General features: G+C 41.0%; 1 protein-coding gene and 1 pseudogene across 1 annotated transcript in view; one reads left to right on the forward strand and one right to left on the reverse strand.

Moving 5' to 3' along the window:
• Positions 1-25,455, forward strand: part of OIT3 (oncoprotein induced transcript 3) — a 44,605-nt gene that overhangs the window by 13,213 nt on the left and 5,937 nt on the right. The window contains exons 5-8 of the mRNA XM_003815977.6: positions 4,860-4,982; positions 6,458-6,618; positions 17,382-17,797; positions 23,689-23,788. Coding sequence (XP_003816025.1) covers positions 4,860-4,982; positions 6,458-6,618; positions 17,382-17,797; positions 23,689-23,788 — 800 coding nt within the window. The remainder of the gene's footprint in view (positions 1-4,859; positions 4,983-6,457; positions 6,619-17,381; positions 17,798-23,688; positions 23,789-25,455) is intronic.
• LOC106635172 (nucleophosmin-like) lies at positions 10,025-11,680 on the reverse strand (annotated as a pseudogene).

Raw genomic sequence — 25,455 nt, forward strand, 5'->3', positions numbered from 1 at the left:
AATTCAGTTTTGATTTTGTCTCTAAGATTTAACAGGAGGGAATTTTGCAAGAGACAGAAAGCCACATTTTTATATGAGAAATAAAAATAGGGTGTTCTGGCCAGGTGCAGTGGTTCATGCCTGAAATCACAGCACTTTGGGAGGCTGAAGTGGGAGGATCACTTGAGGCCAGGAGTTTAAGACCAGCCTGGGCAACATAGTAAGACACTATCTCTACAGAAAATTAAAAAATAAAAATTAGTTGGGTATGGTAGTGCATGCTTGTAGTCCCAGCCACTCAGAAGGCTGAGGCAGTAGGATTACTTGAGCCCAAGAGTTTGAGGCTACATTAAGCTATGATTGCGCCACTGCACTCCAGCCTGGGCAACAGAGAGAAAATATCTCAAAAAAAAAAGGAGGGTGGATATTTGGTATTTCTCAAATTTTAATGTGCCCACGAATCACTTAGGATCTTGTCAAAATGCAGATTCTGATTTAGTAGGTCTGAGATCAGGTCAAGATATTGCATTTTTAAACAAGTTCTAGGAGTCAGCTATGCTGCTGGTCCAAGGAGCACACCTGGACTGGCCAGGTAATAGAGGCAGTAGCATAACCACTGGCCGACAGCTGTGTTTCCCAAACTTCCCTGCTGCTGAGAAGCACCTGGGGCTTTTACGCTTAGCCCCTCCCAGACCCTCTCCTGGAGCCTTGGCTTCAGAGGAGCTAAGATGGGGACTTCGAGTTTGTGTTTTTAACAAGTTCCACGGGTGATTTTTATCATCTTGGAAGTTTGAGAAACTGGTTTACATGAAACCATTTCCTCTCCTCCCCATATGCTTTGTGTTTATGGGAGAGGAATACAGTTTGGGGGGATAAATAAAATAATCTATTTTATTTTACTTTTAGATCTATTTTTAATAGCAGACATTTTATAGGACTTTATACATTTATATAACTAATAAAAAAGAATTCATAATATATATCAAATATTTGAAATGGAAATTGCCTACCATTATTATATGAAACTTAGATAATATCCCTTCTCTAAGGCACATTTACCCTTGCAAATTATCACAACTAAAATTCCATCACTTCGGCCAGGCATAGTGGCTTACGCCTGTAATACCCAGTACTTTGGGAGACTGTGGCGGGTGGATCACTTGAGGTCAGGAGTTCGTGATCAGCCTGGCCAACATGGTAAAACCCCGTCTCTATTAAAAATACAAAAATTAGCTGGGCGTGGTGGCGGGCGCCTGTAATCCCAACTACTCAGGTGGCTGAGGCACAAGAATCACTTGAACCTGGGAGGTGGAGGTTGCAGTGAGCCAAGATAGCGCCACTGCACTCCAGCCTGGGTGACAAAGAGAGACTCCAGCTAAAAAAAAAAATCCCATCACTTCTACTTTAATAAGTCAGAGTTCTCATGACACCCTGCAGATTATATGGAGAGATAAATGGTGTAATTGTTATTATTTACAGAGGACATATATTTGTTCCTTAGGATAATTAAATTTGTGGAATAATAGAGCTGTGGTACTGGTTACAAAAGTTCACTTTATTCTAGCAATATTCAAAATAATAAAAATACTACCCCAAAAGGAAAAATTATGGCTACTGTCCATATTTTATTTCATGCAACAAACTTTGCATTATTAACTGAGAGACCATTAACCAGAATATTAAATTACTGTTCCTTATAATAAGTCTAAACATATTTTAAACTTTATTGAATAGGCGTAGTATCCAGAGTCCTCCTTAATTCTTAATTATTTTATGTAATAATCTTTGTATATTTGAATATTAATAAAATGTTCCATAAAAACATTTGTAATTATTTATGAGTACTTTATTGGAAAGATTGCAGTTAATCCTCCCTTATATAATCTTAAAACCTAATAACCATAACTGAAAAAATATTTTAGCCGAAGATGAAAATTAAGTGTGAGTTATACTTTAGGATTAATATTCCTGTTTATAACCCTTAAGTTTTATTGATAGTCCAAACATATATGTTTCTTTAGCTAAGCTATTTGATAATTATATGTTCTTTTTTTTTTTAAAAAAAGGCTCTTTTTAATTTTTTTTTTTTTTTTTAGATTCAGGGGCTACATGCACAGGTTTGTTACATGGATATATTGCTTAATGCTGGGTTTGGGTTTCTATTGAGCCCATCACCCAAATGGTGAATGTAGTACCCAATAGGTAGTTTTTCAACCCTCACCTTGCTCCCTCCTCCTACCTTTTGGAGTTCCCAGTGTCTTTTTTTTTTTTTTTTTTTTTTAGATAAGGTCTCACTCTGTCACCCAGGCTAGAGTACAGTGGTACCATCTTGGCTCACTGTAGCTTCCACCTGCCTGGGCTAAGGTGATCCTCCCACCTCAGCCTCTCAAGAAGCTGGGACTACAGGCGTGTACCACCACACCAAGCTAGTTTTTGTATTTTTATAGAAACAGGGTTTCACCATGTTGGCCAGGCTGGTCTCGAACTCCTGAGCTCAAGCAATCCACCTGCCTCAGTTTCCCAAAGTGCTGGGGTTACAGGTGTGAGCCACTGTGCCAGGCTCCCTGTGTCTCTTTTTATATAGTTTGTATTTGTCCCATCTTTATGTCTGTGTGTACCCATTGTTTAGCTCTCACTTACAAGTGAGAACATGCAGTATTTTTCTGTTCCTGCATTAATTCAGCTCTTGTTAGTTTTTAAGTAATTTTTATTGTTTTGTTTTACTTATTTTGTATTTATTATTATTAATTTTTTTTTTTTTGAGACAGAGTCTCACTTTGTCACCCAAGCTACAGTGTGGTGGGGCAATCTCAGCTCACAGCAACCTCTGCCTCCCAGGTCAAGCGATTCTCCTGCCTCAACCTCCCCAGTAGCTGGGATTATAGGCGACTTCCACCATGCCCTGCTAATTTTTTTTGTATTTTTAGTAGAGATGGGGTTTCACCATGTTAGCCAGGATGGTCTCGATCTCCTGACCTCGTGTTCTTTCACCATGTTGGCCAGGCTGTTTTGAACTCCTGACCTCACACGATCCACCTGCCTTGGCCTCCCAAAGGGCTGGGATTATAGGTGTGAGCTACCGCACCTGACCTGTTTTGTTTTATCATAAAAGTGTAGAAGAAAATATAGAGGAGCAAGAGAAAATAATTTAAATGACCCACAATCCATTTGCCAGATATATCCATTCTAAACATTTTGGTATATCTTCCTGAGAGACTTAAATATTTTAAGCTAATTTAAATTTTCAGTTTATTTTGTATTTTGTATTTTTAGACCTGGAAATATCCTGAATGAACATTTAGTACAACCTCTTCATTTTACAGATATTGAAATTGTGACTCAGAGAAATAAAATGACTTAAGGAAGGTAATTTTTACGGAAAAAAAGTGCTATTAATGTTCATTTTAACATCTTATAGCATATTTTTGTGCTTTCTTCTATAGTATTATATATAATCTTCAGCCATTTCAAAAGCCTCTAGGTGTGCTTTTATCTTTTAAAAATACACAGATGTATAATGGCCGGGTGCGGTGGCTCACGCCTGTAATCCCAACACTTTGGGAGGCCGAGGCGGGTAGATCACAAGGTCAGGAGATCGAGACCATCCTGGCTAACACAGTGAAATCCTGTCTCTACTAAAAATACAAAAACAAAAAACAAAAAAAAATACAGATGTATAAACTGGTATTAATCTCTTAAGTGTTGCAAAGAGTAATTCATTGCCATATTTTTCTCTACATACATTTCACAAAAACTAATTCATCCTAAGTTAATTTATTGATGTTCCAAATAACTGCTTTTTAAAAACTATTATTGAACTGAGAGAGTTATAGCTATAACTGGAAATCAGCTTTTCTCTTTACCTGAGTGTCTCAGATGTTTTGAAAACATCCCCTTTCTTTACTTTAACCTAGAACAGGGGTCAGCAAACTTTTCTCCAAAGGTCAGATGGTAAATACTTTAGGCTTTGTGGACCATACAGAATCTGTAGAAACTACTCAACTCTGTTCTTGTAGTGAGAAAGCAGCCATGAAGGTAAATGAATGCACATGGCTATGTGCCAATAAAACTTTATTTGTAATAATGTGTGCAGATTAGAATTTGACAACCTCTGACCTAGAAGATAATGTCCAAGTCCCACAAAGGTCATTTTTTTTTCTCTGTTAAATTTGAAATCACCTTGTAGATTCTTTTGTTTTCAATGGAATATTTTTCCTTTTTGTCCATTTGGCTTGAGTTTGCTTTTTGAATATGTAAAACATTAAAAAAGGAAAATTAAACAAAACCATCCTGTGAAAGGACCATCACCAAGGGTTTGGTTGAATGGACTCAGCATGTTGTCCAGGCCTCCTTTTTATAGTGTGCTATCAGCCCAAAGCCCTTTACCCCCAGTGCTCTTGTCCTAAATATTTGAGGAGAGGGCCAGGTGACCCAGCCAGTCCACAATAAGTCAGATCCATCCAGCCAGTTCAGGTGAATTCATATTCCATCAGTCTCTTTTACATCAATAATGCTCTATAAAATGTCAAATTGGGTAGATTAAATGTTACAGCAAATAAGAAATGACTTTTGGGTCCTAGTCCTAAAAACTCATAACCCCAGGCTAACCATGAGAAAAACATCAGACAAACCCAACCTGAAGGACATGCTACAAAATTCCTGACCAGCTTAATTGGGTAGAGTTATGGATGTTGGAAGATTGCTCTTTGTAGCTATGATATTTCATAAACATTCCTTGAGGTCTTGCCCGAATGTCCAGTCACTAGGTTAGGCACCAGGGATGCTGCCATAAGTTAAGTATAATCCCTGATGCAAAGTGCCAGAATTCTTGGGGTAGAGGGTTACGAGATTATTCCCTTTTCTGTTGGTTTCTACTGCAGACATTGAAGGATGCCACAATAACAATGGTGGCTGCAGCCACTCTTGCCTTGGATCTGAGAAAGGCTACCAGTGTGAATGTCCCCGGGGCCTGGTGCTGTCTGAGGATAACCACACTTGCCAAGGTAGTACATGGGGCAGGGGGACTTGTCTCTACTCTGATTACACTTCTTCCTCTCCCAAAGCTCTTTGTCTTCCTCCCCCAAGTGTGTCAGGGTTCTCATCTTTTAGAACAATGGCTCTTCGAGCAGTGTGTATTGCTGAATCATCACTCTGGAATCATTTAACAGAGAAGATCTCTAAGAAAAGATTACCAAAAACTTAACTTTCCTTTGCTGTTTACCTTTGATTTTTGACTGCTTTCTATGGTTAGTTGTATGACTAATACTCAATATGGAAGCATAAGACATTGATACATCTCCTATCTTTTCTAACAGGGTTGAAACTAAGTGAACTCAGTTGAAAGGCCTGAGGAACATATTCTTCTCCCTACACTTAGGATATGAGGGTTAACAATCCTCTGAGAATTATTTTCTGGAAATCTAATTCTTTTTTTTCTTTTTTCTTTTCTTTTTTTTTTTTGGCAGAGTCTCACTCTGTTGCTCAGGTGGAGTGTGAAGTGATGTGATCTCAGCTCACTGCAACCTCCACCTCCTGGGTTTAAGTGATTCTCCTGCCTCAGCCTCCTGAGTAGCTGGGATTACAGGCGTGTGCCACCATGCCTGGCTAATTTTTGTATTTTTAGTAGAGGCGGGGTTTCACCATGTTGGCCAGTCTGGTCTCGAACTCCTGACCTCAAGTGAGCCGCCCTCCTTGGCTTCCCAAAGTGTTGGGATTACAGACATAAGCCATCGCACCTGGCCTGGAAATCTAGTTCTTGATGTCCAGAATATTCATTCATTCATATAACAAATATGTAATGGGCACCTATTTCTGATTTCTTTGCACAATACCATTGTTATGATATGTCTTCATGTATTGGACTCTGACAGAACTCAAGTATTCTTTTCAGGATACTTGCAGAGTCTAGAGAAGAACCTGGGAATGCTAAGGAAAAGCAATCTTTTTTATATTAAGGTAAAGTGGTGAAATTTATAGTCAGAGTTTATGGTTTCCTGAGCAATGCAAGGACAATTTGGAAGCCTTTCCCAAGTGCACTAACACTGTTTTTATTGTCTCTGTTTTACGAGGCAGTAATTAATGGTAAAGTCACAGCAGTATCGTTATGTACCTTAGGCCTAGATCAAAGCAGCACTTTTTCTGTGTTGCTAATAAATTGTGTTTGTGCTGAAAGTTAATATCTTAGGTGTTTCAGTTCACAGAGTTATGCTGTCTACACTTCGAAACCAATGTTTGGTGAATTGAAAGTCGAACCTGGTATTTCCTAATTCAGGGAACCATATATTTGAGGGACATTATTTCACCATAATCTTGGGAGTTAGGAATAGTGGTTTTATTCACCAACTTGTTTTCAGCCCCTCTGATTTCCTTGGGGATGGAACAAAAAGCTTGGGTTGTGTGAGGGTGAAATTATTTCTCCTAAAAGCCTTCCTCCCGATTCAGGTTTCCTGGCTCTAACAGTGGCCCCTTTTCTCTGCAGTCCCTGTGTTGTGCAAATCAAATGCCATTGAAGTGAACATCCCCAGGGAGCTGGTGGGTGGCCTGGAGCTCTTCCTGACCAACACCTCCTGCCGAGGAGTGTCCAACGGCACCCATGTCAACATCCTCTTCTCTCTCAAGACATGTGGTACAGTGGTCGATGTAGGTTCCTCCTGGAGGGCACTTGGGGAATGACCAAAAGCCGGTTATTTGGGAGGTAGTGGACAGAGGTATGCCATGTGGCTTGTGTCATCGATGAGATATTTACACACAAAAGAATTGAGCTCAAAACATCTTACATCATTCTTTTAACCAATGTGTTATTGAGCATCTGCTGTGGTCCTGGCACTGTGAAGAATTCTGCTATTCCTGTTTTCAAATAGTCCCATCTCTCCAGCATGCACAGACATTTTCCTGAATGCATCAGTACCAGTGGTACTGGGAGGCTGGCTACATCCTCTCTGACCAATTATTTTATTTGAAGAAAGCAACTAATACAGTTGGTGGTTCATTTGTGGTGCAGTGAATGAGTTCAAGTATTGAACCAGGTTGAGTGAAAAGGTTTATACTTTCATCCAAAAATCTGCACACAGCCCTGTGCTGGAGAGTTAGAAATGTATGAAATCCTGCCTTTTAGGAACTTGCATAGCAGAATTGAGATGACGACACAGAAAATGTAAGGAAAGGATGAACAGCGAGACAGATGACAGGTCCTGTAGGAGTCCAGTCAAGGGACAAACACAGGAGCAGTCAAGACAAGTGGGACTTGGATCCAGGTGGAAGTGTGTGTGTGGTTTACACAGCAGAGAGGAAAAGAAAGGGCCTTTCAGATAGGAAACAAGTGAGCTAGTCTCTGAGAGGGGATATGCAGGCCTGTGCAGAGGTGTGTGGAGAGTTTAGCCTACTGGAAAATGAAACCGGAAAAGTAGGTGGGGTGGGCTGAGCTTCCAAAGGCCTGCCTTGTGTGCTAGGGTGAGCCATCTGGATTTGATCCCACAGAAATGGGTTTAGGTGATGTGGTGATGAATGCCATGATCTGACAGCAACTTGCAAGATGGATAGAGCAGAGGGGGCCTGCATCTGGATCAGCACAGAGGCTTTTGCGATCCTTTGGTTAAATGAATATTTATTTATGACTCTAAATGAAAATCAGAAAGCTGATTCGACTTGCAGTGAGACAAGTGAGGGATATTCAAGGAGCAGGCGGTCCCACTTGAGGCAAGTTATGTCGATCGTATCTGTGGATAATCAAATGGACATGCCACATGGTAGGTTGGTACTATTGTCCCATGCATGGCAGAGCAGAGGAATCTGGTGATAAAGAGCTGAAAACCATCCGGTAAATGCCACAGCCAAAATTCTGAGTGTGCAAGAGTTCACACAAGGTCATGCTGCCGCAGTATCACCAGGTCTAAAACTCCTGAAAGAAACATAACAGGCGGAAGCTGTCCTTTTCTAAAATACCAGAGCTTTGAATTCGCTGATTCTGCATAGATCAGGTATTATGAGTAACACTCCAAAGGAATGTGTGGGTCTGCCCAAGAAGTAGTGTGTAAAACTCTTTTTTTTTTTTTAATTTTGAGATGGAGTTTTGCTTTTGTTGCCCAGGCTGGCAACGGTACAATCTTGACTCACTGCAACCTCTGCCTCCCGGGTTCAAGCGATTCTCCTGCCTCAGCCTCCCAAGTAGCTGGGATTACAGGCATCCGCCACCATGCCTGGCTAATTTTTGTATCTTTAGTAGAGACGGGGTTTCACCATGTTGGTCAGGCTGGTCTTGAACTCCTGACCTCAGGTGATCCACCGGCCTCAGACCCCCAAAGTGCTGGGATTATAGGTGTAAGCCACTGTGCCCAGCCCTTTTTTTTGGTATTATTTTCTTATTTATTAAAAAGTACACAACAAAGAGCTAGGCGGTATAATACCAATAGTTAGAATATAAAGCCATGTATAATAATGGGCTAATTAGGAGGTAGAAAGAAGTTCTAAATGAGAGCCATCTGAGTTTAAGCTACAGTTGATTCTTGTTATTCACAGTAGTTATGTTTTACAAAGCTGCCACAAGCAATAAATTAGGGAATACTGAAGCTAATTTCTTTAGCAATTAAGTATTGCTCCTAGGGGAAACACTGGGTTAGGTTCCTGTAATCCTCTGGTTGCAACATTTTTGTTAACTGATCAGTTAACAGTCTTGTTCTGTGTGTGTTTCTGTTTAAAGATACCTTATTTAACATACATTATAGATTCATTAACATTGCACTCATGGCCAGCAGCACCGCAACTCATGTCTGGAGTTTATCAAACACATATTTTCCCATTTTCCCTGTAAGGATCTCATAGCCTCCTTGTGCTTAGGATCACTAGATAGCCCATCTGCACTGCATTTGGGGGTCCCTTTAAACAGCAAAATCTCCCACGAAAGCACAAACATGCAAAAAACATACCATTCTGTAGATCACAAAAAGGATCCTGGTTTACAATGAGAGCTAAAACAAGAAGGCAGTGGTGCCTTGTTGGACCTCAGCTGGGAATGTGCCACTGTGCACATTCTGTGAATAACCTCAGAAGCATAGTGAGTACTGATTTTGGGGTTATACATAAATATTAGCTGCTAGGTGAATTCACACATACTAAATCCATGAATAATGGGCATCAACTGTACATGGTAAACCTGAGGGGCTTCATAGAAGAGATGAGTTTGAGTGAGGCATTGAAGGACGGGTAAATGAAGATGGGAATGATGGGTGAGGAAAGATGTCAGCCCCTAATGAGTTCTACTCTCATCGCACTCATCCCTTCCTGACCACAGATCATTTCTTACTCTCGTATACCATACTGTCTTTGAAGCTTAGTTTTATTTTTATTTTTATTTTAAGTTCAGGGGTACATGTGCAGCATGTGCAGGTTTGTTACATATGTAAATGTGTGTCATGGGGGTTGGTTATACAGATTATTTCATCACCCAGGTATTAAGCCTACTACCCGTTAGCTATATTTCCTGCTTCTCTCCCCCCTCCTACCTTCCACTCTCTGATAGGCCCCAGTGTGTGCTGTTCCACACTATGTGTCAGTGTGTTCTCATCATTTATCTCCCACTTATAAGTGAGAACATGTGGTATTTGGTTTTCTGTTCCTGTGTTAGTTGGCTAAGGATAATGGCCTCCAGCTCCATCCACTCCCTGCAAAGGACATGATCTCATTCTTTTTTTGTGGCTGCAAGTATTCCATGGTGTATATGTACCACATTTTCTTTACCCAGCCTATCATTGATGGCATTTAGGTTGATTCCATGTCTTTGCTCTTGTGAATAGTGCTGCAGTAAACATACACGTGCATTACATGTGTCTTTATAATAGGATGATTTATAATCCTTTGGGTATATACCCAGTAATGGCATTGCTAGGTCAAAGGGTAGTTCTGTCTTCAGGTCTTTGAGGAATCACCACACGGTGTTCCACAATGGTTGAACTAATTTACACTCCCACCAACAGTGTAAAAACATTCCTTTTTCTCCACAACCTCACCAGCATGTTATTTTCTGACTTTTTAATAGTAGCCATTCTGACTGGTGTGAGATGATATCTCATTGTGGTTTTGATTTGCATTTCTGTAATAATCAGTGATGTTGAGCTTTTTTTTCATATGCTTGTTGGCCACATGTATGTCTTCTTTTGAGACGTGTCTGCTCATGTCCTTTTCCCACGTTTTAATGTTTTTTTCTTATACATTTCTTTAAGTTTCTTGTAGATGCTGGATATTAGACCTTCATCAGAGAAAAAAATTTTTCTCCCATTCTGTAGGTTGTCTGTTCACTCTGATGATAGCTTCTTTTGCTGTGTAGAAGCTCTTTAGTTTAATTAGATCCCATTTGTCAATGTTTGCTTTTATTGCAATTGCTTTTGGCATCTTCATCATGAAATCTTTGCTTGTGCCTGTGTCTCCAATGGTACTGCCTAGGTTGTCTTCCAGGATTTTTATAGTTTTGGGTTTTACATTTAAGGTTTTTTTTTTTACTTTATTAAAATACTGAGTTTTATTTCATGTGTATATTTTTGTCTCCCCATCGTTTCCATGTCCAGCCACCGCTACTACGATGTCCTATCATAACATTCCATACATACTTAAACCAAAGCAAAGGGTGGAGTTCCATCTTTAAAAACTAAACAGGCATTTTGGACAACACATTCTTGGCAATGGAACCTGGACAACATTTATCAAACATGGTAGGGAAAGTTCTCACTCTGCATTATAAAAGGGACAGCCAGATATCAACTGTTACAGAAATGAAATAAGATGGAAAATTTTTAACAAATTGTTTAAACTATTTTCTTAAAGAGACTTCCTCCACTGCCAGAGATCTTGAATAGCCTCTTTGTCAGTCATCCGGAAGCAATTCTTCACATAACTGATGAACTTGGCTGCCACTTTGGGAAGATAATCACCTTTTTCTGTACTTGCTTGCATTTTTGCTTTAATGTCTTCTACAGAACTAGGTCCTTTTGGTGTTTTAGGAGTTTTTTTCTGTTTTTTGAAGGATTCTTGTCCTTTTGATCTTGGTGTTGATGATGGTTTTGAGTCTTTTCCATTCTGATTCGACTTCTGTACATTTTTGGCTGGAGTATCTTGTATAGATTTCTTCACTGGTGCTTTTCTTCAGCTTCCTCGTCATCTTCATCATTATCATCATTATCTTCGTCATCATCTTCATCTTCTTCATCGTCATCATCATCATCATCTTCTTCCTCAGCAGCAAGTTTTACTTTTTTCTGTGGAACCTTGCTACCACCTCCAGGGGCAGACTGCTTTCCAGATATACTTAAGAGTTTCACATCCTCCTCCTCTTCACCTTCTGACTCTGCATCTTCCTCCACAGCTACTAAGTGCTGTCCACTAATATGCACTGTCCCTAAACCACACTTCAACTGTAAGATCACTGGGGGTGTTATTTCAAAGCCCCCAAGAGAAACAGTTGGCTATACAGACATTTTCAAAGTTGCCAGTGTTACTTTAATTGGACTGCCTTCGTAATTCATTGCCTCTGCTTCAACAATGTGCAATTCGTCCTTTGCACCAGCCCCTAAACTGACTGTTTTTAAAGATAACTGGTGCTCATTTTCATCATTATCCACCTTAAAGTGATCATCTTTGTCAGCCTTAATTCACAACCAAAAAGATAGTTCTGGGGCCTCAGGAGGCTCATGTCCATGTCCATCGAATCTTCCATCGGGTGGCGGCACACACTTAGGTGGGAGAGAAGGCGGATGGAGATAAACCACCACTGCTCAAGAGAACAGCCGCACAGGACAGAATCACACCAGGGTACACTTAAGTTTTTAACCCATCTTGAGTTAATTTTCGTATATGGTGTAAGGAAGGGGTCCAGTTTCAATTTTCTGCATATGGTTAGCCAGGTATCCCAGCACCGTTTCCTCATTGCTTGTTTTTGTCAGGTTTGTTGAAGATCAGAGAGTTGTAGGTGTGCAGTCTTATTTCTGGGTTCTCTTTTCTGTTCCATTGATCTGTGTCTGTTCTTGTACCAATACCATGCTGTTTTGATTACTGTAGCCCTGTAGCATAATTTGAAGTTGGGTAGCATGATGCCTCCAGCTTTGTTCTTTTGCTTAGGATTGCCTTGGCTATTCAGGCTCTTTTTTGATTCAATATGAATTTTAAAATAGATTTTTCTGCAAAGAATATCAGTGGTAGTTTAATGGGAAAGCAGTGAGTCTATAAATTGCTTTGGGCAATATGGTCATTTTAATAATATTGATTCTTCCTATGTATTTCCATTTGTTTGTGTCATCTCTGATTTCTTTAAACAGTGGTTTATAGTTCTCCTTTTAGAGATCTTTCACTTCTCTTGTTAGCTGTTTTCCTAGTTATTTTATTCTTTTCGTGGCAATTGCGAATGGGAGTTCATTTGTGATTTGGCTCTCGGCTTGACTGTTGTTTGTGTATAAGAATGCCGGCATTTTTGCACCATTGATTTTGTATTCTGAGACTGCTGAAGTTGTTTATCAGCTTAAGAAGCTTTTGGGCTGAGATGATAGGGTTTTCTAGATATGGAATCATGTCATCTGCAAACAGGGATAGTTTGACTCCTCTCTTCCTATTTGAATGCCCTTTATTTCTTTCTCTTGCCTGATTGCTCTGGCCAGAACTTCCAACACTATGTTGAATAGGAGTGGTGAGAGAGTGCATCTTTGTCTTGTGCTTGTTTTGAAGGGGAATGCTTCCAGCTTTTGCCCATTCAGTATGATGTTGGCTATGGGTTTGTCATATATGGCTCTTATTATTTTGAAGTATATTCCTTCAACACCTAGTTTATTGAGTGTTTTTAACATGAAAGGATGCCAAAATTTATTGAAATCCTTTTCTGCATCTGTTGAGATAATCATATGGTTTTTGCCTTTAGTTTTATTTATGTGATGAATCACATTTATTGATTTGCATATGTTGAACCAATCTTGCATCCTGGGGATGAAGACTACTTGATCGTGGTGAATAAGATTTTTGATGTGCTGCTGGATTCAGTTTGCCAGTATTTTGTTGAGGATTTTTGCATCAATGTTCATCAAGGATATTGGTCTGAGGTTTCCTTTTTTTGTTGTGTCTCTGCCAGATTTTGGTTCACGATGATGCTGGCCTCATAGAATGACTTAAGTAAGAGTCCCTCCCTTTCAATTTTTTGAAATAGTTTCAGTAGGAATGGTACCAGCTCTTCTTTGTACAGGGGGTAGAATTCAGCTGTGAATCTGTCTGGTCCTGGGCTTTTTTTTGGTTGTAGGCTATTACTGCCTCAATTTCAGAGCCTCATTGTTGGTTTGTTCAGGGATTCACAGTCTTGGGAGGGTGTATGTGTCCAGGAATTTATCCATTTCTTCTAGATTTTCTAGCTTATATGCATAGAGGTGTTTATAATATTCTCTGATGGTTGTTTGTATTTCTGTGGGGCCAGTGGTAATATCCCCCTTATCATTTCTGATTGTGTTTATTTGATTCTTCTCTCTTTTCTTCCTTATTAGTTTAGCTAGTGGCCTATCTATTTTATTAACTTTTTGGAAAAACCAGCTCCTAGATTTGTTGATCTTTTGAATGGTTTTTTGTGTCTCTGTCTCTTCCAGTTCACCTCTAATTTTGGTTATTTCTTGTCTTCTGCTAGCTTTGGGATTTGTTTGCTCTTGGTTCTCTAGTTCTTTTAGTTGTGATGTCGGGTTGTTAACTTAAAATCTTTCTAGCTTTTGATGTGGGCATTTAGTGCTATAAATTTCTCTCTTAACACTGCCTAACCTGTGCCCCTGAGATTCTGGTATGTTGTACCTTTGTTCTCATTAGTTTCAAAGAACTTCTTGTTTTCTGCTTAATTTCATTATTTACCCAAAAGTCATTCAGAAGCAGGTTATTACATTTCCATGTAATTGTATGGTTTTGAGTGAATTTCTTAGTCTTGAGTTCTAATTCGATTGTGCTGTCATCTGAGAGCCTGTTATGATTTCAGTTCTTTTGCATTTGCTGAGGAGTGTTTTACTTCCAATTATGGATCAATTTTAGAGTAAGTATCATATGGTGATGAGAAGAATGTATATTCTGTTGTTTTGGGGTGGAGACTTCTGTAGATAATTATCAAGTCCAGTTGATCCAGAGCTGAGTTCAGGTCCTAAATATCTTTGTTAATTTCTGTCTTGATGATCTAATATTGTCAGTGGGGTGTTAAAGTCCCCCACTATTATTGTGTGGGAATCTAAGTCTCTTTGAAGGCCTCTAAAAACTTGCTTTATGAATCTGGGTGCCCCTGTGTTGGGTGCATATATATTTACGATAGTTAGCTCTTCTTGTTGAATTGAACCCTTTATCATTATGTGACATTCTTCTTTGTCTTCTTTGATCTTTGCTAGTTTAAAGTCTGTTTTGTTGGAAGCTAGGATTGCAACTCTTGCTTTTTCCTGTTTTCCATGTGCTTGATAAGTTGTCCTCAATCCCTTTACTTTGAACCTATGTGTATTTTTGCATGTGAGATGGATCTCTTGAAGACAGCATACCAATGGGTCTGGACTCTTTATCCAGTTTGCCACTCTGTGTCTTTTAATTGGGGCATTTAGCCCATTTACATTTAAGGTTAGTATTGTTATGTGTGGATTTGATCCTGTCATTGTGTATTTCAGTATGTTTTTGTAGTGGCTGGTAGTGGTTTTACCTTTGCATATTTAGTGTTTCCTTCAGGAGCTCCAGTAAGGCAGGTGTGGTGGTAACAAATTTCCTCAGCATTTGCTTGTCTGAAAAGGATCTTATTTCTTCTTCACTTATGAAGCTTAGTTTGGCTGGATATGAAATTCTGGGTTGAAAATTCTTTTCTTTTCTTTTCTTTCTTTCTTTTTTTTTTTTTTTTAAGACAGAGTCTTGCTCTGTCTCCCAGGCTGGAATGCAGTGGCATGATCTCAGCACATGCAACCTCTGCCTCCCAGGTTCAAGCGATTCTCTTGCCTCAGCCTCCCGAGTAGTTGGGACTACAGGTGTGTGCCACCATCCCTGGCTAATTTTTATATTTTTAGTAGAGACGGGGTTTCATCATGTTGGCCAGGCTGGTCTCGAACTCCTGACCTCAAGTGATCCGCCTGCCTCAGCCTCCCAAAGTGCTGGGACTACAGGTGTGAGCCACTGCGCCCAGCCAGTTAAAATTCTTTTCTTTAGGAATGTTGAATATTGGCCCCCAGTCTCTCCTGGCCTGTAGGGTTTCTGCTGAAGGGTCCACTGTTAGTCTGATGGGCTTCCCTTGTAGGTGACTTAGCCTTTCTCTCTGGCTGCCCTTAACATGTTTTCTTTCATTTCAACTTTGGAGAATCTGAAGATTTTGTGTCTCAGGGATGATTTTCTTGTGGAGTATCTTACTGGGGTTCTCTGCATTTCCTGAATTTGAATGTTGGCCTGTCTAGTAGGGTTGGGGAAGTGCTCATGGATATCTTGAGATATGTTTTCCAAATTGGTTTTATTCTCCCAGCTCTTTCAGGTACCCCAATCAGTCATATATTCAGTCTCTTTACATAATCCCATATTTCTCGGAGGTTTTGTTCATTCCTTTTTATTCCTTTTTCTCTATTCTTGTCTGCCTGTCTTATTTCAGAAAGACAGTCTTCAAGCTCTGAGATTCTTTCCTCTGCTTGATCAATTCTGCTTTTAATACTTGCAATTGCATTATGAAATTCTTGTATTGTGTTTTTTTTAGCTCTGTCAGGTTGGTTATGTTCTTCTCTATCTTGGCTATTTTCTTTGTCAGCTCCTACAATATTTCATCATGATTTTTAGCTTCCTTGCATTGAGTTAGAACATGCTCCTTTAGCTCAGCGAAGTTCGTTTTTATCCACATTCTGAGGTCTACTTCTGTTATTTCAGCCATGTCAGCTGCAGCCCCATTCCAAACCCTTGCTGGAGTGGTGATGTAGTCATTTGGAGGAGAGAGGGCACTCTAGCTTTTTGAGTTCTCTGTGTTCTTGCACTGATTCTTTCTCATCTTTGAGGGCTTATCTACCTTCAAACTTTGATGTTGCTGACCTTTGGATGGGGTTTTGGGGGTTTTGTTCTCCCACTTTTTTTTGAGATGGAGTCTCGTTCTTTTCACCCAGGCTGGAGTGCAGTGGTGCAATCTCAGCTCACTGCAACCTTTGTCTCCTGCATTCAAGCGATTCTCCTGCCTCAGCCTCTTGAGTAGCTGGAATTACAGGCCCCTGCCATGACACTTGGCTAATTTTTGTGTATTTTTTAGTAGAGATGGGGTTTCACCATGTTGGCCACTGGTCTCTAACTCCTGACTTCAGGTGATCCATGTGACTTGGACCCCCAAAGTGCTGGGATTACAGGTGTGAGCCACCATGCCTGGCCTTTCCCCCCGGCCTTTTAACAGTCTGGCCACTTTTCTGTAGGGCTGCTGTGGTTTGCTGGGCATCTGCTCCAGTCCCTAGTCACCTCAGATTTTCCAGTATCTGGTATCACCAGTGAAGGCTGTGAAACAGCAAAGATAGCAGCCTGCCCCTTCCTCTGAGAGCTCCATCCCTGCAGGGTACAGACCTGTTGCTAGCCTTAACATACCTGTAGATGGTGGTTGGAGACCCCAGTTGGGAGGTCTCACCCAGCCAGGAAGAAAAGGATCAGGGAACTGCTTAAAGAAGCAGTCTAGCCCTGCTTTCATAGAGCAACTGAACTGTGCTGTGGTACCGTTTCCTTCACCTCCCCCTCCTCAGGTTGAGCTCTCCAAAGCCTGGAGGCTAAAACAGCTAAGTTGCTGAAACAGCAAAGATGGTGGCCTGCCCCTTCCTCTGGGAGCTCCATCCCAGTGGGGTACAGACCTGTTGCTGACCTGAACACACCTATAGGAGGTGGCTGGATACCCCATTTGGGAGATCTCACTCATCCAGGAGAAACAGGATCGAGGACCTGCTTAAAGAAGCAGTGTGGCCATGCTTTCCTGGAGTAGCTATGCCATGCTGGGGTACTGCTTCCACTTTCAGACAGTTTGGACACCCCACAGGCTGGAATGGCTGAGTTGTCCAAACAACTGTCCAAACAGCCTCCCCCTCCCGCTTGGCACTCCATCCCAGGTAGAAATCAAAACTCTGTCTGCCAGAGAATATGGGCAGAGCCGGTTGGAGGCCCCAGTTGGGAGGTCCCCCTCAGAGATAAGGAGCAGATCAGGGTCCCACTTAAAGAAGCAGTCTGGCTGTGTTTTGGTAGAGCTAAGACTCTTAACAGTCAGGATGGCTTGATAACAAGAGGAGGGCAGTGGGAAAAAAACAAAACAAAACTTCATCCTTAGGCAACCAAATCTCTAATGTGTTTTGAGGTAGATAGAATGTTAAGGTGAGAGGAGGGGAAAAAAAAACTCTGTAGAAACAAACAGACAATCTCTTTCCTCTCCTCACCCTGGCCTGGCTCAGGTGGTGAATGACAAGATTGTGGCCAGCAACCTCGTGACAGGTCTACCCAAGCAGACCCCGGGGAGCAGCGGGGACTTCATCATCCGAACCAGCAAGCTGCTGATCCCGGTGACCTGCGAGTTTCCACGCCTGTACACCATTTCTGAAGGATACGTTCCCAACCTTCGAAACTCCCCACTGGAAATCATGAGCCGAAATCATGGGATCTTCCCATTCACTCTGGAGATCTTCAAGGACAATGAGTTTGAAGAGCCTTACCGGGAAGCTCTGCCCACCCTCAAGCTTCGTGACTCCCTCTACTTTGGCATTGAGCCCGTGGTGCACGTGAGCGGCTTGGAAAGCTTGGTGGAGAGCTGCTTTGCCACCCCCACCTCCAAGATCGACGGGGTCCTGAAATACTACCTCATCCGGGATGGGTAATGCTGCTGCAGGAATGGTCTCATCACCCCTAGTTCACATCCGGCCTCTAAGTTCACAGCACACCCAGTCATTTACTAAAACTGCATGGTACCACTGTCAGCTCTTTATTAGTTCAGGAACCACTTATTGACATTTTGGAGGTAAAACTAGTGAGGGAGAGGAGAGTCAAAAGTGGCTCCTAGGCCAGGTGCAGTGGTTCACGCCTGTAATCCCAGCACTTTGGGAGCCAAGGCGGGTGGATCACCTGAGGTCAGGAGTTCGAGACCAGCCTGGCCAACATGGTGAAACCCTGTCTCTACTCAAAATACAAAAATTAGCTGGGTGTGGTGGCAGGCACCTGTAATCCCAGCTACTCAAGAGGCTGAGGCAGGAGAATCGCTTGAACCCGGGAGGTGGAGGTTGCAGTGAGCCAAGATCGCACCATTGCCCTCCAGCCTGGGTGACAAGAATGAAACTCCTAAAATCTCAAAAAAAAAAAAAAAAAGGCTCCAAGTGGTCTAACCCAGGTGACTGACTAGATGCCATTAACCAAGGTGAAAAGATGTATATAGAAAAGCAGATTTGAGGTTAAAATACTGAATTTGGTCATTCAAAATGACATATTGAATAATTTAATTTTTTAGATACCTGCAGGATGTCTAGGAAGAGAAATTCAGTGGGCATTCAGTGGAAATGCATTATCAGTTAGACTCAGGAACACAGTCTGGACTAGAACTGAAAGACAGGGAATCACCAGATTTAGAGATGAAACTGTAGGATTGAGTAACCTGCTAGGAGATGGCAGAGCATGTGTGAAGGTGGAGGTGAGATCCCGTTCATGTGGCTGAGAGTGCAGGGAACAAGGAGCCAGCAAACATAAATTCCTCTTTTAAGAAGTTTGGTAGTCAAGGACAGAGAAGAAATAGTTGGTAGATTTTAGAAGAAAGACATAGATATAGCAGTTTGGCTTTGTGCTTAGTTTTTTTCAGGGGTGGAGGGCAGTGCAGGGTCTTGCTCTGTCACCCAGGCTGGAGTGCAGTGGTGCAAACACAGCTCACTGCAACCTTGATCCTCAGGCTCAAGTGATCTTCCTGTCTCATCCTCCCAAGTAGCCAGGACCATATGCGCATGACCATGCCCAGCTAATTCTTTTTTTTCTAGAGACGAGGTCTCACTTTGTTGCCCAGGCTGGTCCTGAACTCCTGGGCTCAAGTGATCCTCCTGCCTTGGCCTCCCAAAGTGCTGGGATTATAGGTGTGAGACACCATGTTTGGCCCCTGCACTTGTTTTATACAAAAGAGAGTTCCATGGTATTTCCTAAGGATCCTTGGTGGGATCTGTAGGTGCCCTGAGGTACTGATGGAGACCTAGTCCTTTTCACAGGCATTGCCTACATTCCCAGGAAAATTACACTCAAACCCAAATTCATAGCAGTATCTCATGGGCTTCTTCCTTGTTCTCCATGTCAGGTGGGACACAGTCTCAGGTAGGATCAGGAACTGCAGCTTAACGAAAGGGAGAATGGTCCAGTACGAGCAGCTCAGCGCCCTCGGGGGCTTGCCCTCTGCTGGCTGGCCTGCAGGCTCTTGGACATTACTATGCTGCTTTTACTCCTCTTGTTTTTCACTACAGCCAGCCTTCACCTGCTGCTATCAATCTCTTGCGCAGTGATATTTCATCCCTTGATATACATAGGATCAACTGAGATGCTTTTTAACAAATAGCAATGCCCCAACCCTGTCCTCTCTATTCCATTCCTATTGTCTTAATTCCCACCTTCATTATCTTTCACCTGGACAGCAAAGCAGCCTCTTAACACAGCCTCCAAAACCTCACCTTTCATATCTCAGCTCCACAGAGCCCCTGGGTGATCCATTCAAACAAAATATGATCTTGTCACATCCCTGCTGAAAACCTCTTAATGGTTCTTTATTAGCTTTGATCAGTAAATCTGCTTCTCAGAAGGTGTGCTTCCGGCCTCAGATTCTTGTAGCCTCCTTAAGCTCATTTTCATAATATGGAAAGTTTGTCATCCTGAGCTACTCTGGACGGCCCGTAGCAAAGGGCATCTGCAGATATGTGGATTTCTTGCCATGCTAAGGTGATTTCTAAAAAACCTTAACATGAAAAGAAGAAGCAACATTTTGTATTTATTTTTTTCAGGGACTAGATTTACTTTTTTTGCAGTGATAGATTTTTGTTCCTTTTTACTTTTTTTAAAAAATAACTTTAGTAGAGTACTATCACATACAATAAATAGACATATTTAAAGCATGTAGTTTGACAAGTTCTGATGTGTATACCCATGAAGCCATCACAATAATCAAAATAATGAACATTTTTCTCACCGTAAGTTTTCCCCTGCCCCTTATATTTAGTTTTTGAAAAAATAAGAATATAATCATAACTCACTGAGAAAAACGTAACCTACAATCTTAGTAGAGCTTGTGAAACTTATTTATATATGCGTTATTCAGTCTCTTCGTGAAGGACCATTTTATTTTATTTTATTTTATTTCTTTTTTGAGACAGAGTCTCACTCTGTAGCTCAGGCTGGAGTGCAGTGGCGCAATCTCAGCTCCCCTGCAACCTCTGCCTCCCAGGTTCAAGCAAGTCTCATGCCTCAGCCTCCCAAGTAGCTGGGACCACAGGCATATACCACCACACCCAACTGATTTTTGTACTTTTAGTAGAGATGGGGTTTCGCCGTGTTGGCCAGGCTGATCTCGAACTCCTGACCTCAGGTGATCCACCTGCCTCGGCCTCCCAAAGTGCTGGGATTACAAACGTGAGCCACCACGCCCAACCATATTTACTTTTATTTTAGACAGTTCTAAGAAGCTGCGCTATTTATTTTGCCAGTGCTTAGCACATACAGAAGAGAAAAAATATATATGCTCTAGAAGAAAAAAGCATAGGCAAAAATGTGAAAACCACAGCAGTGTGGCCCTACTTTGTAAGCAGACAAATCATCCCGTCTGTGGTGCTGTACAAGAATGATGTGTGCAAGATCCTCCAGCTTTTGGCATGGCTCATAGGCCATTACCCTCTGACCTCAGCCCCTTCGAGTTTCTGCTCCTGCCAAAGGGAATTATTGACAATTCCCAAACTGTCACTCCTGAACACCCTTCTGACTTTGCGCATGCTGTTTCCTCTGCCTGATATCTTCTTCCCCACCTTTTCTTCCTGTCTGATCCTTACTGGTTCTTCGAGATTCATGGAGGGTTTACTTCCTCCATGAAGCCTTTCCTGGCACCTTTCTCCATTTGAACTAAAAAATCCTTTTTCCTTTTTCTTCTTCCTCAATTCCTAGCATATGGTAAAGGTCATTAAATATTTGCCAAGTAAATAATTGAATGAGTCTTTATAATAATCATAATTTGGGGCTAGTCCACAAACCTAAAATAAACATAGCTCACTTTACTTATATTTATTAATTGTTTGATTATTCATTTCTTTGATTTTTCATTGTCCTTGGCTTAAATTTAAATCAAGTTGGTTCTCCCCTGATATTGAACACATCTGATTCACTTCCCTTTAATTTTGGTTGGTGTATGCTCTGAGAATACAAAATAATTTAACACAAGCCTAAGCAAAATATAGCTAGAAAGTTAATCACCGGAAAAAGAAACATACTAAATTCCAAAATCAAGCATTGAACAAGTTTTCGATAAGCCACTAGTTTTGATTCCATTATACCCTTGTTACTTTCTTTCAGTACATGAATTTGGTGCTCGGAACTAGCATTGTCTAGTCACAGCAAACCCCAAATCAAGAGCCAACATTTGTCCTGGTTTCTGTTCTGCAATGTGTTACCTTGTAATAACCCCTTCTGCTTCATTTTTTCTTTTAAAGAAAAATAACAGTTATTTTGAGATAAAGATAAATTGAAAATGCTCAGGCATTTAGATTAAAAGTACTATTTTAATATCAAGCCTTACTATTATCTTAAGATACTGGACTATAAACTCCTTGACGTCAGAGACCATATTATTCATCTTTATGTCCTCTGCAGCAACCAGCAGGGTGTCTTGCATAGATTAGGTATGCCATGGATGTTTATTATAGAATATAATCAGAAGAGGGTATAAATGAATTTTACCTCAGGAAAATAAAAATGAGTAAATAAATACAAGAAATAACAGAAACCACATTATGTTTAGATCCCCTTCAGTTCAGTGGAATGAGGTGCTGGTAGTAACACTAGTCAAGATGCCTTATTTTAAAATAATTTTTTGGATTTTTTTAAGTGCACCAAAACAGCAGTTAGCAAGGAACTAGAAAGCAGTCTGGCTGGGCACTGTCATGGCTCATACCTGTAATCTCAGCACTTTGGGAGGCCGAGGCGGAAGGATCGCTTGAGTGGTCTTGAGTTCAAGACCAGCCTGGGCAACATAGTGAGATCCCATCTCTACAAAAAATGAAAATTTAGCCGGGCATGGTGGCACACACCTATAATCCCACTGAGGGGCTGAGGCAGGAGAATTGCTTGAGTTTAGGAGGTCAAAGCTGCAGTGAGCTGTGATTGTGCCACTGCACTCCAGCCTGGGCAACAGTGAGACCCTGTATCAAAACAAAACAAAAAAAAAGAAGAAAAGAAAAGAAAAAGTGGCCTGTGCATGTGGAGCAAGTACCCAGTTTAATCGGCTTTAATATCTGACCTCCACTTTTTTCCTGGCCCAGAAGACAGGAACTATTAGGTACCCACTAAAAGGCAACTATGTCCAGAAAAAAAAAAAAAAGTTCCTCTAGAATCTAGAATGGGAAAAATAATATGAGGGTGATTCTTGGCCTATAAGAAGTTTCATGAATATCCAAAACTTTGGCCTCAGCTGGGGCAAATATGGCTCACTGCAGCCTCTGCCTCCCAGGTTCAAGCAATTATCATCGTGCCTCAGCCTCCTGAGTAGCTGGGATTACAGAGGCATACCACCACACTTGACTTTTTTTTTTTTTAGAGACAAGGTCTTGCTATGTTGCCCAGGCTAATCTCGAACTCTGGGGCTCAAGCAATCCTACCACCTCAACCTGCCGAGTAGCTGGGACTACAGGCAGGCACCATGACGCCTGGCTAACTTTTTGTGTTATTAATAGAGACGGGTTTTCACCGTGTTGGCCAGGCTGGTCTCGAACTCCTTAGTTCAAGCAATCCTCCTGCCTCAGCCTGCCAGAGTGCTGGGATTACAGGCGTGAGCCACCTCGCCCAGCCAGGAGTGCTTCTTTTCCCCCAGCTAACCCTGAAGTGAACCTAGGTGTTTTGCTTTAAGCAGTAGACCTGAGATTAAAACCCCAAAACCCTGTCAAACTGCAATTTAACATTAAATTTGGGAAAAGAGAAATTAAAACAATTTGGAGGTGCATGACTTTTACCCAATAGAACCAGTTATTATCTAAGAAACTTGGATATTTATGTCACTTTGATGCATGCACTGCAGTTCCCTAACTTTTGTATCCCCTTCAGTAGTCAGTTGCTATCAGGTGTCCAATACATAGTTAATAAATTTTGTTAAAGAAAAGCCTTCTCAAATCAATACTAAGGGACATAGAGGCAGAATTCCTGCAATATATTGCAAATGGAAAGACAGCCTTACTAGCAAAAGGTATCTGAAATAAATGGTGTTGCTGTTGCCAACACTTAAACGCATTAACTTAACAGGAAGCCCTGGTGCCCAGTTTGTGGGTACAGCAAATGATAAATGGGACAGATGCTATTAGTAAATAAGGCTAGGTCTGAAGAGGCCTTCACAGGGAAAAATTTAATTTTTCTTTCATTCCCAAAAAGCTTGAGTACAGTCCAGCCTCCTCCACCCCTTTGGCTCTCCTTGGGCTAAAATGTTGGGCTAGATTGTTTTTCCACCTCTGTTGAAACAATCAAGTCTTATGTGCTATCTATCTGCCCTACTTTCAGCTGCGTTTCAGATGACTCGGTAAAGCAGTACACATCCCGGGATCACCTAGCAAAGCACTTCCAGGTCCCCGTCTTCAAGTTTGTGGGCAAAGACCACAAGGTGAGTTGAACATCTTTAATTTATAACCCCTCAACCTGAGCCTTTTTTTTTTTTTTTTTTTTTTTTTGGTGTCCCAATGTGTTGACATTCCAAGAGCCCACTGGTGGGATCTGCATGGGCTCAAGAGAAAAACAGAGAAACTGGCCATCGAGAAGTTTAACCCTTTCATGCATGTCACACCCGCCCTGCCTGCCAAAATAACTGTGCTGTTCCCCTCACACCACCTGCCAAAATAACTGTGCTGTTCAAAGAAAATACTATAGGATCATAATTTAATTTAAAATCTTTGTGGGCAGTTATGGTTGAAAAGCCAGTGTGGTGATTGGTCAAATGGCAAGGGATATGGACAGGAAATTCACAGAAAAGACAAATAGTGAAATGTTCACTGAAAATAGTACTTAAGTGCTGATGAAAACAATTATAAGACATCATTTTATACATATTAAATTTATGAAAACTATAAAATACAACACTTACAAGGTTATAGGGAGAAGTATACAGTGACAGTGTAAATTAGTACATTTGCTGGAACATTGATAATCTGTAATAATAATCATAAAATCGTCATATTCTTTTATCTAAAAATTCCAATTCTGACAGTTTCTTAAAAACAAAACAAAACAGAGGCAGGAGAATTGCCTGAGGCCAGGAGTTTGAGACCAGCCTGGGCAACATAGCAAGACCTCTACTCTACAAAAAATTTTAAAATTAGCTGGGCATAGTGGCACACACCTGTAATCCTAGCTTACTTAGGCGGCTGAGGCAGGTCACTTGAGCCCAGAGTTCAAGGTTACAGTGAGCTATGATCAGGCCACTGCACTCCAGCATGGGTGAGAGAGTGAGACCCTGTCTCTAAAAACAAACAAAACAAATTTTTAAGCCAAAACAGACAAGGTGTATTGGAAGTGTTTGTAGAGCATTGTTATAAGGGGGTAAAAGAAAAAGCCCCAAACAAGCAGGGCTAAGGGCCACAGTATATCAATTTAATGCAATATTAAGAGTTATTAAAATGATAAATATGGGAAAAGCAGACATAAAAACTGTTGTCATAACAATTTACAGGCATATTAAATATATTACATTTAATGTAGTGAGATAAGCTGGAAGATTTTTTATCATTGTTGTTAGAGTGTACTTGTTGAAACATTTAAACAAAAGGAAGTTGAAGAGGCCAACATTCTTTTCCACACTGCTTGTAAGTATATGCATGTCCATCCCAGCTATACCATGGTTACAGAACAACTGCTAACAATGATGGCTGATCCTGATTGCCCTCAATCAGGCAGGAAGCTCAGGCAGTTACCTACAGAAAGGCGCTTGCAGAAAACACTGGTTATTTGACAGCACAAGTGCATGGGAGCCAATGCTATCCCCAGACCTTGGTGTGAAGAAGGAAGATGCTCAAGTTAGTAGATGTTGCTTCACAAAGGTCTCTTCTGTTCCAGCTCCACGCAGGAGTTATGAATGTGGGTTTTTTTAATCACCCATGTGACTTAAATGCAAACTTTGCCACATTTTTTATTAAATGTGTACATTTGGGCAAGTTCCTTAACCTCTCTGTTTCCTTATCTGTAAAATGGGGATGATAAACTCTACTTGTGGATGTCCTTGTTAAGATTACATGACTTAATGTTTAGGAACATTTAGTATTGTGTCTTCTTGTAAGT

The sequence above is a fragment of the Pan paniscus genome, chromosome 8 (genome assembly GCF_029289425.2).
Source record: "Pan paniscus chromosome 8, NHGRI_mPanPan1-v2.0_pri, whole genome shotgun sequence".
NCBI classification, from domain to species: domain Eukaryota; kingdom Metazoa; phylum Chordata; class Mammalia; order Primates; family Hominidae; genus Pan; species Pan paniscus.